Genomic DNA, 12,028 nt, shown 5'->3' on the forward strand with positions numbered 1-12,028 from the left:
GTATTTTTTTCCAACATCTAATTTTTTTTTAATCTTTATTTCTGCTGTAGTTTTGGTAATTTTAGTACTTCACCTTCAAACTTATTTTATTCCAGCCATGAGGCAACATTTTGTTGAAAGTAAAGTTTTTCATCTGTTTTTATTTTTATCTTAAATGTGCTTTATTTCAATTTGTAACAAGTTGTAATAGTTTTAGACACAGTTAGCAGAAACACCACTCTTGCATGAAAAGTATTTTAGTAGGAAATGGCTTTTAAATCCATAATGTTAACTTGCACTTGCTAATTTATATGCATTCTGTGAATAACATAGACCATCACCGTCCAGAACAGCCTGCCATTTACTTGACCATAGTTTAACTGAACAGCACCATCTATTGGACAAATACATAATACATACAAAGATCCACTCACTGGTTGCTCTGCTGGTGGTGTAACAGTGTGGGAAAGATGTAACATTAGGTTCCTTATTTAAATGTTACCAGACACATATCGGTCACTAGACTTCTGCACGGCTGAGTGTAGATTAACTGCATGAACACCAATGATAATGTGTTCAACACTGAAAAATGACACTCCCTCTTTCAGGTTTCACTTCCTCAAGAAAAAGGTTCAGCTTCATTCTTTTACATGAACAACAGAAAGAGAAAACATGAAAATGATCACTTCTGGAAACACAACAAAGCACTTTTAGCGTTAGCTGATTACTGGAACTCTGTTTGCACAGGTGGGTCAATATTTTCTCTTTATTTTCAGTGTTTTGTGCTGTAGATGATAAACCACATGACCAGAGCAATGTCAGATTCTCAATCGGTACATGTTCTGTAACCTGCACAACATCAGTGTTCTCAGCACGTGTGTGAGCCGTGAGGTTTATTAATAGGTGTATTTCCTGGGGAAGTGTGCCTTTACTTCCTCTGCATGCATGGGATATACATCTGATGTTGTGTCATTTTGGGATCCGATAACTTGTACTTTTTTTTTCATTACAATTTTTCTTCCATCAGAAAGAACCACTATAGAAGCTTTCGTGCATGTGTACGTGCAAAGCATCATGAATTGTTTTCCTTTATTCAGTTTTGTACGCTATTGTAAAATCTGCTAGTCTGCAGTGGTAAAGTCGGAAGGAGAAGTAACACACTTTCTACAGGAAATACTCAGTTCCACAATCATTCTTTTTTTCTTTTTTTTTTGCCTTACAAGAAGAGATTGGATGCTAAGATATGTCAATGGGGTAAGTTGAGCCACCACTGGACCTAGAGAGTTATGGATAAGTTTAGTTATGTAATCATTTCATAATTAAAGGTTCATCATTTAAAGCCACAACTGACAGTGATTGAGAGGGCCATACAGTAAAATTAAAAGTAGGCCTATTTATAATGCTAAAAAATGTTTTGCATATCAAAGTCAATTTGAAGACAGTACCAGATGAGTTAAAGTGTGATCCTGTAATATATATACAGTATACTGTAAAAAGGGTACTGCCTTAAATTTTAAGTACAATCAACATGGATGATTAAGTCATTTCAACTTAAACTACATTAAACTGACTGAGTAATTGAGTTGAATCTTATGTGTGTGTGTGTGTGTATATATATATATATATATATATATATATATATATATATATATATATGACAATGATTCATAAATTAAAATTTTTCATCATCCAAAAACCTTGTAGAGGTCAGAAATGGATCTGCCTCATCTTCCATGCTTATGTAATGTGAAATGATGACTCGATGTGAGTTGTGGTAATAACCTGTTAAATTCCTTTGCAGAAAGCTAAATTAGAGCACATTGTTATGGAGGAAGAACTAGAACCACATGACACCATGACAGCGACTGCTAAAGAAACAGTTTCGTCAGAGCAATCCTCACCACAGCAGGAGCCATTCTTCAATAAGGGTCAGTTTGAGTCGATCTGTGTTCAGTAACTGTGAGATAATGAGAGCAGCATCTGAGTGTGTGTGTTGTGGCATCAGAGCTGTGTTGATTTCATGTGTCCTGGCAGCAGAAGAGGCTGATGTGGGCTTCAGCGCCTCCTGTCTGACCACAGCAGAACTGCAGCAACACTGGAGAGCCGTGAAGCAGGAGTTCAGGAGCGTCAAGCTGCTCTTCGACATCCCCAGCGCCCGCATCAGAGAGCAGCCCGTCTCCAAACACGTGGTATATCAACGCTTATAATAACTATAAAATTAAATCGAACTTTAGTAGCTATTTTTGTAATTCCGACTTCATAATTTCCTTATTTTATATATAGCCTATATATTTTTATCGTAATGTAATAGCTTGCTCTGCTGCTTAAACGACTTTCTTTTTTGTCTGACGTCAGCAAGACCTCGTATTTTTAATGCTCCTCTTTTCCACGTTTCACTTAATAATCAAAGAAAGTGCTGCATTTTACATCCAAATTCATTTGTTTTGGAAAAAGGATGGTCAATATGAAAGCATTTCCGCCACAGAATAAAAAAAACAAAAACAAAAAACCTCTCGCAATTTCGACTTTTTTCCTGCAATTGCTGAATCTCACAATTCTTAGAAAAAAAGTCAGATTTGTGAGATATAAACTCTCAGTTTCGAGTTATAAAGTCAGAACTGAGTGACTATGAAAACATGGTCCTGGACTCAAGACTCAAGTCCGGTCCCAAGTGCTACAACACTGCCTTATGCCCAGTGGTGTAGTCTAGTTTTTTGTAGTGAGTATACTCTAATATAGCCCCCCCCGCCGCCGCCTACTCACCCATCCCAGAGCGTCACCCCATAAGCACCACCACACTCACTAATGCATACAGTATGCATCGACATGTAATTGAGAGCATTATGAAATACTAAGTGTTATCAACATGTCAATTTATTATAAGCAACACAAGACTTTAACAGCCAATGACATTTACAGCTGGGGAGACTGGACTGATTTTCTACTGTTTAGTGTTAATCACCATCTAACTCAGTCAGTTAAGAGCTACCTTTAGCCTTAGATGTTATATGAATATGGTCCCTGAAGCACAGGTTTTATCAGTTGACAATTTTCAACAAATTTTTTTTAAAAACATTATAGGCACAAATACAAATTTACTTTTAGAAATGGTGTTTTTGAAAAAAAAATTATTTTAAAATACCTTTTACTGTGCAATTTCTTTCTAATTAATTTGAGTTAGACCGAACTTTTATTTTGGTGGGTTGTAGACATTTGAGTTTCTGTGTGTTTTAATAAACTATTATTATTATTATTATTATTATTATTAGGCCTGTTGTATACTCTGTGCAATAGTAATATATTTCTGTTATAATTTCTTCAAGTTATACAGAACTTTTATTTTGACAGGTTGTCGTAAAGACATTTCAGTTTCTATGTGTATATGAAACGAATGAATGGCGATAGTTTTATCAAATGAAATGGTGAAATTCTCATCAAGTGACTCTCATAGCAGCTCTGCGATGAAATGCACATGTGTAGCTTACATCATGTCTCAATACAGTGAAACGCTGAAAACACCACGAGCGAGAGTCACGCGTGTGTGTGTGTAGTGGAGCACACACTGAGCGCTCATTCCCAGAGACGCGTAGAACAATTGCAGTCTCTTTTAGCTTTAATATTCATAGACACTAGTCCAAATCGAGATTTTATTCATTGTACAGCAGCTACTTTTGATTTATTCATTCAAAAATAGCCAAATTCCGTGACGTTCTGCTTTATATAGCACGTTCCATTTGTGACTGGATTCCGCGATTCGATCCGTCGCTTCGCAAACACAGATGGGATGAATTTATGAATGAAAGTGTGAAAGTTCTGACACAAAACGAAGTTGATACGTATCCTCACGCTTTTTTTAAGTGGGTATACGCAAATCCTTGGCCTTTTCTAGTGGGTATACGGCGTATACCTGCGTATCACGTAGACTACACCACTGCTTATGCCTGATACAGACTGTGCGATTGCAGCAATCCTATTAGATCATTACAAATCACACTGGGCTCTAATAAACTTGGGTGCGACATGTATGTATACTGTATGATGATGACACCTATTGAATCGTAGGCTATGACACAAGATAGTATAGAATAAATAAAACGTCACAAGCATGTGCTAGTGGTAAACAAATAGAGCAAGATGAATCGCACTTTAGCAAATGTGTTTTTTATGTGCGCTGAAAAAAGAGAATATGGTGCTGTCATGGTTCGGGAAAAAAGACTAACTTGGCAAGCCAATTTTGCAAATGGAGCTTCGGGAAAGTAGTTTTAAGCTTTAGCGCTGTGTCATGTTGATCAATACGCCATTTCATGTTGCATTTTGATTGCCTAGTAGCAGCAAACACACTGTGACATCATGCTAAATTTATGACACTGTCAGAAAATCATTGCAGACTATCTTTGGTCTTTGAACCTCTCTCACTGTACGACATAGAGCCAGTGTTCAGGAGCCACAGCCACAGAAATCACCACGACTGGTCATCTTTCATCTGGGACAGCCCAGAATCGTACAATGTGTATCAGGCATAAGGATCCAAAAATGTTTAGCTGTACATGTCTTTACAACCAGCAATGCTGTAGGTCTACGTTCACGGCTGATTTCTGTCCTTCAGGTGTACCAGATTGTGGTGATCCGCTCGGGAAGCTACGACTGTGAGCGTGTGGCCATCGAGAGGCGCTACTCGGACTTCCTCCACCTTCACCAGGAGCTCCTGCTGGACTTCAGTGAGGAAATGGAGGACATCGTGATGCCCAGGAAGAAAATGACGGGCAACTTCTCCGAGGAGAACATCGCAGAGCGGCGTGTGGCCCTCAGAGACTATCTCGCTCAGCTCTACTCCCTCCGGATTGTCCGGAAATCCCATGCGTTCCAGGCGTTCTTCACTCATCAGGAACTGAAAGCTGCATATAACCTCCTGCGCGGGGGCCGCTTTTCCCGAGCGCTCGAGGACCTCCAGGCGGCGCTAATACTTCAGGAGAAGATGTCTTCTCACAACCCTACTTTGGTGGTACCAACCTTGTGCGCGATACTGGTGTGCCAACGGGATCTAGAGGACTTGGACGCAGCATTTCAGACTGGCAGAAGAGCTCTTCCCACAGTGAGGCGCTACGAGCTCCGGCAGTATCACGGGCCCCTGCTGGAGGCTCTCGTTGATTTGGGCTACAGTCTTGAGTTGCCTGTGGCCCAGTTACAGGACGAGCTGACCAGAGTTCGAGACGTCCCACACGGACAGGCGTCACTGGTGTCCCTTAAAGAACTGGTGGTGCAAGAGTTTGTATAATCAGTGACAGCTGGAACTTAGTTGTGTTTATACTATACTATTAAACTATCCTTGTATCTCTGTAAAGCCGCTTTGGAACAATCTACATTGTTAAAAGCGCTATATAAATGAAGATGACTTGACTTTATAAACATTATTTGAACAAATCGCCTAATGAGTGTAAAGTCCCACAGACTTACATTGTAGGAAAGACTTGAGCCATATCCAGAGACCAGAATTTCATAGATACTTGGGGTGGGCTCTCTTGACTCGGGCCAGAAAGCAACAACCAAGATCACACTAGCAACCATCGAGCAATGCCCAAGCACCCACACAGAACACCCTAGCAACTGCATAGCAACAATGCGCTTTCTGTGTGCATACATGTTTTTACATTGTATTTAAGGTAACACTTTATTTTACAGTGTCCTTGTTATGTACTTACCATAGTAATAACTATAAATTATGCATAATTACATGCTATTAACCCTCAACCAAATCCTAATCCTACCCTAACCCTATAGTAAGTACATGTTGTTGCTTAATATTACTCAGTACTTAAATATATAATTACATTGTAACAATGACACCTTAAAATAAAGTGTAACCGCACTTAAATACCTGCATATAATTACATATGTAATTAATTTCTGTAATTACATCTATAATTACACTATTGACCCTCCCTTACACCTTTACCCACCCACAAGCCTACATACCACTAAACAGCACAGGTGTTTTTCAATACAACATCAACACAATAAGTACATTGTACTTATTTTTGATGCGAGTACATAGTAGTTAAAGACACCTAATATAAAGTGTGACTGCCCATATTTGAATTATTTCATATTTAAGTTTCTCTGCAAACCTTTTCCATTTATCTTGGATGACGGAGAAAATGAAAAGTCTGTGGTTTACTTTCACAAGTTAGTCTGAATTGCTTTGACCAATTGTGAACATTTCAATCCAGTGTTGTTATTGTTAACTAAAACTATTATAATTCATTTTCGCTAATTGAAATAAAGCTGAATTAAATTAAAATATACATATTAGACATTTTTTTTTTTTTTTTGAAAATTCTAAATGTTGCCAATGCAACTAACTGAAATAAAATAAGTGTAACTTAAAGCTACAATATGTAATTTTTCGTCGCCAGAGGTCGCATTCTCAAAACAATAACCAAGGCGAAGCTTGATGACGCTGTGAAGGAGAGTGGAGCGATGGGAGATGTTGTTTTCACCATCCAGAGATTTATGGTATATTTCGTATAATTTACGAATCATGTTCACGAATGAGGTAATAAATTCGTTTTTTTATTACCTATTCGTTTGATCACACTATTTTATGTCATCGTAATGAATTAGCTGCAAGGAACATGAAATGTAATGCTATATGAGCCTGTTACATATATGTGACTCTTTGTCAAATGATTTTGTGGGTTAATGCTGCAGTTTTACATGTTTAAAACAATCATACTAAAAGTAAATTTGAACGAAACCACAGTATTTGCAAGTAATGGTTAAATATTTTTGTGCAACACTGTAGCCTATTTAATTTCACTGCCATAGACTTGATACAAAGTGTTACTGAAGTACAAACAAAGTGCAATATAACTGTATCTGTAGAATATATATTTGCTTACCTGTCTATTAAAACACATGCGAGAGCAGAGTCTCTGTCAAGTCCAAGTTTGTTGCGAAGCTCTCTCCATCCTGAAAACACCACGCCGATGTTGATCCTTGCCTCACTTTATATACGTTAACGTTTTTTTCTTTTGGATTTTCTGCAATCGCAATCAATAATCGTGAACTGACTATTCAACAGATAATCAAATCACTCATCATGACTGAACGACACAACAGCGATGTGTGAGATACTATCATAGATCCTCATTAGCGGCTTACACATAGCAGCCCATTGAAATGCCCGCTAATGAGGAATCTATGTACATATATATATATATGGTTTCTACAAGCGGAAACCGAGGACAGCGCAGATATATGACGTCATTGATAGGCGACAATGACGAGGGACAATTATTTAAAACTAAAATGTCTCTGGATTTACAAATCCTTGGGAACTTTTGGGATAATGTAAGTACACAACTGCATGAAATATATCACACTGTGAAAGTGTTTTTTGAATATTTTATTTTGTTACGTACATATTGTACCTTTAATTACTGGGAAAAAAAACTAACTGAAAAATTAAAACTGAAATTAAAAAATAAAATATTGCAAAAATTATAACTAAAATTGAAATGAAAACTGAAAATAGCTATAAATATCAAAATATTAATAAATACTATAATAGTATATAAATAACACTAACATTACACTGTTTCAAGCTGATTTTGACCTCTCATATAGAAACGTTAAACCACAATAGGATAATTCTTAAAAAAACATATATTTTTTTAATAAATTCATTTGTTTTTGTATTTGATATATGTATACACTAACAACAACTCACACTGAGTGATTCACTCTGTATATGATTCTTGCTTTGGGAAAAAGAAGTCCTGGTGTAAAAATGCCGGACGGGCCCCCAAATAATCATTTGGACGTCAATATTAAAATGCGAATATGTTTTTGTGAGTCTTTCATGGAAGCATCAGATACTATGCTTGAGCACAATAACTAGTCTTATCTACTACTTACCGTAATTGTCATAAAGCTTTGAGAAGAGTCAAACAAACTTAATATAAAAAAAATACAGGTGTGCAAACAATATTTATCATTTTGTGACAGCATCTTTCACTTTAATCATTTAAATGAAATACTTCATACTGTCCCAGAACAACAAATATTATGCATATGTGACCATCTTACTTATTTCATCTCATTAAACTCCAGAAAGCAGTTTCTTTCTGATGCATGTGCATGTCACATGATTGGGGCGATCCCTTTACAGTCAGATATTTGCACCTCCCTCCTATCCAGACACCCTGGGGTCCGCTGGTCCCATTGTCCTTCTCCTCCAGGGCTTCTGTCACTCTGTGATGGAGGTTTTCCTATAAAAAACAGAATATTAATAAGGCTTAGATACACACAATATAATTGCCACATGTACCAACGTATTCAAGGTACCCAAAGGTACTTTAAAGAACACCATGGTATTACTACAGTACATCTCAAAAACATGGTGGCACTATGGTATTTTTTGATAGTGAGGTATATAAATAAAACAGCCCTGTGGTAAAAGTGGTAATGAGAAAAACGTCCTTAAACAGCCATTTTTATATCAGTATATTCATATTTGTATATATTATGATAGCTAGTTACGCAAAAAATACACTTATATCACTATAAATACAAAAATAATAGCTGAAATAATATAATTGATGCCTCTCTTTATGGAAACCCCACATTGCAACTATGTTGTTGTACAGAGCTTTATATGTCAACATTTAACGTTAACTGAACAACTGTGTTACACAAAGGCGATTTGTAAGCAAAAACGACGACTGTTTAACTTACCAAAACCGCATCAATAAATCCTCACTGTGGTGAAATATACAAGAATGTGTTTAGTGATACATTTTTAAAAGTAAAATCATGTGTTGCCAACTTGCCAAATAGCATTACTGGGGATAGAGCTCCTCAGACATGCGTAATCAATACATTCATATAAATTATGTCTAGTAAATATTTTTTAACTACATCTATTACAAATAATTGAGCTATTATTGAATTAAGAACGTTATTTTACTATTAGATCTGTATTACAAATCATTTAATAGCAAATGTTGTCGGTCGATCTGTGCTGCTGTGCGACTAATCGAGTCTGGCACGTTTTGCGACAGCGCGTGCGCAGACTTCATGCGGACTAGTATTTATTTTAGCGTCTTGTGCCGCATACAGTCATGATGCCCATGTAATACATAAATCAAAGAAAAACACTTTACGTCAATTCATTCACATTAAAACGTGCAGTTTAGCTCTTGTCTGAAATGGCGAACGATGGTGCAGCGAAACTGTCTAAAAATCTCCTGCGAATGAAGGTAAGAAGCCGTGACTCGCAGACATCAGAATCAGCTCTAATATATGATATCCAGAAAACAGAGTTATTCAGTGATGGGCATTTGATTGAACTTGTAATAAGATGTCTTCATGTTAAAGTTCGGTTTTGTTTTGAGTCTCGTGGCGTTGGTGAACGCAGTCACGTGGTCCAATGTGAACTTTTGTGTGTGTGTGTGTGTGTGTGTGTGTGTGCGTGTAGTTCATGCAGAGAGGCTTAGATGCAGAGGTGAAGAAGCAGCTGGATGAGGAGGAGAAGAGGATCATCAGTGATGATCACTGGTTCCTGGACCTTCCTGAGCTCAAGGCCAAAGAGTGAGACCTGACTGACATCTCTCATACATCTCACTCATACACTGACATCTCTCATACATCTCACTCATACACTGACCTCTCACTCATACACTGACCTCTCACTCATACACTGACCTCTCACTCATACACTGACCTCTCACTCATACACGGACCTCTCACTCATACACTGACCTCTCACTCATACACTGACCTCTCACTCATACACGGACCTCAGAAAAATATTTACACTCTTAAAGGGATAGTTCACCCCAAAAATTAAAATTTTGTCATCACTTACTCACCATCAAGTTGTTCTAAACGTGCATTAGTTTATTTCTTCTGCTGAACACAAAATATTATATTTTGAAGGAAGTCTGTAACCAAGTCAAGTCACCTTTATTTATATAGCGCTTTTTACAATACAGATTGTATCAAAGCAGCTTCACAGTGATAATATGAAAATAATACAACAAAGTTTGTTTCTAGAAGAAAATTGCGTCATCGTCCACCTTAAGTAAGGCAGATCAATAATATTGTTGAATATTAAATTCAAACTTCCATAGTATTGTTTTGTTTTGTTTTGTTTCCTACTATGAAGTCATGGCCACCATCAACTGTCTGGTTACCAAACATTCAGCAAAACATCATCTTTTGTGTTCAGCAGAAGAAAGAAACTCATTCAGGTTTGGAACAACATTTCCAAACATTTGGAACAACAGCATTTTCATTTTTGGGTGAACTATACCTTTAAGTCACATGAATGTCATTGTGTTACATAACAAATATCTATGAAAGCCCATTTGTGCCACATGAGAAAAGAAAAAACTCTATGCTTTGGTAAGTCATAATTATGAGAGTAAAAGTCAATATTATGAGATGCTAAGTCTTAGTTACGAGTTAAAAAATCGAAAGTTGTGACACAAGGTTATAATTATGATGTAAAAAGCCATGATTATCACAAGTTGAATTGTCATTATTATGACTTATTTTTATTATAATTTTTACTCAATATTTTTTCTTGTGTAGTGGAAATGGGCTTTCATAAACCAAGCCAAAATTAAGTTAGTGAAGATTTCTCTGTTCAAAATAAAGGCTACTTGTGTATGTGAGTGGAATATGTTGATAATTAATGTGATGAACTGCACCTGTGGTCACTATGTGAAGTTGAGAAGAACTGCCTTCATGTACAGTGAAAATCACCAAAGCATTCGCTGATAAAGAGTCTTTGCAAAAATGGCCTGTAGAAAAAACTTAGTTCTGAGAAAAACTTTGTAGATTACAAGGATTTTTTTTTGCGATGCACAATGACATTGTTAAATGAGACCAAAGCAACCAAATATCTTGTCCTACATATTTGATGTGTCATGCGTGATTTATTAAACTCTGCCTCTGAAATTGAATGAATCATATAATCGAGCTCTGTATCAGAATAAAAAATAACTAGCCACTTTTATTCTGACCAGAAACCACATCGTGGAGGAGAGAAGTTTCGTTCCCTGTGAGGATTTGGTTTATGGCAGGATGTCATTCAAAGGCTTCAATCCTGACGTTGAGGTACAAGTTTTGAAAACTTTTATAGACGTGCGAGTCCACAAGTTTCCTTCCATTTGCATCTTTCTAAATTGATGATAAACTCATTTATTTCATGTTGTATGCAAAAAATCTTGAATTTTTAACCGATAAATGTCTCAAATTTGGTTGTATTTGATTATCATCCAGGAATCTGAAATATGTATTCATTGTATCTATGTGATAATGTATGTAAAAAAAAATAATCTTATCTTAATTACATTGAACGTTCTTCATTTACCATGAAACTGAATCTTTTGTAGAAATTAATGTTGCTAATGAACGCACACAAAGAGGAGGAGGAGGATGAAGAGGAGGACGAGACTCTGAGCAGAATGGAGACCGATATCACAGACGAAGAGATGGCTAGGAGGTGCGAGAGGAAACATCTCAACCTGATGTCATACAGGAGATGTCTGTAATATTCAGAGCAGATTCAGATGTTGATTTATTTATTTTTTCTTTCAGATATGAAAGTTTGGTTGGGAGCATGAGAAAAAAGTTTGCCAAGAAACGAGATCGCTCCGCTATTGCTAAGACAGAAGAGGACGTCAACTGCAATGTTGCTGATTATCAACCTAAAAGAGCCTTCATGAAGCCTCAGGACTGAGACATTTTGTAAATGTTTTTTTAATTCAATGGACATTTTTAAAGATCTTCTTTTTTTTAAAAAAAAAAAAACCTATTTAGTGACAACAAATGCATTGTTAAAAGAGAATTTTTTTTATTTTTATGGAAAAGGTAGTAGTGTACAGATTTGTTTGAACATCCTAAGACGTGATTTATACATTTTTTCACAATTAAATGTACCATCCTAAAAGTTGTAAAAGCCTGACCTGGATGTGATGACCAGTTCTTTAAGCATTGCTGAGATCTCTGGTGCTGCCCTTAATAGTAGAAAATAACCATT

General features: G+C 36.6%; 2 protein-coding genes across 3 annotated transcripts; both read left to right on the forward strand.

Annotated features, from left to right (window-relative positions):
• The first annotated feature begins 578 nt into the window (after nt 1–578).
• Nucleotides 579–6,907, forward strand: snx20 (sorting nexin 20). Of its 2 annotated transcripts, none has more exons than XM_084094464.1 (4): nt 579–726; nt 1,781–1,907; nt 2,017–2,168; nt 4,586–6,907. In XM_084094464.1, the coding sequence occupies exons 2-4, from the start codon at nt 1,805–1,807 to the stop codon at nt 5,252–5,254; spliced, it is 924 nt and encodes a 307-aa protein (XP_083950590.1). In that variant the 5' UTR covers nt 579–726; nt 1,781–1,804; the 3' UTR covers nt 5,255–6,907. The 2 variants fall into 2 exon arrangements, with proteins under 2 accessions (XP_083950590.1, XP_083950589.1); XM_084094463.1 differs by having other exon boundaries at nt 586–726; nt 2,014–2,168.
• A 2,127-nt stretch (nt 6,908–9,034) lies between these two features.
• Nucleotides 9,035–11,953, forward strand: mphosph6 (M-phase phosphoprotein 6). Its single transcript, XM_084094465.1, has 5 exons — nt 9,035–9,239; nt 9,458–9,570; nt 11,013–11,103; nt 11,382–11,491; nt 11,587–11,953. The coding sequence occupies exons 1-5, from the start codon at nt 9,189–9,191 to the stop codon at nt 11,726–11,728; spliced, it is 507 nt and encodes a 168-aa protein (XP_083950591.1). The 5' UTR covers nt 9,035–9,188; the 3' UTR covers nt 11,729–11,953.
• Nucleotides 11,954–12,028: the final 75 nt, after the last annotated feature.

The sequence above is a fragment of the Abramis brama genome (assembly GCF_963993115.1).
Source record: "Abramis brama genome assembly, chromosome: 20".
NCBI classification, from domain to species: Eukaryota; Metazoa; Chordata; class Actinopteri; order Cypriniformes; family Leuciscidae; genus Abramis; species Abramis brama.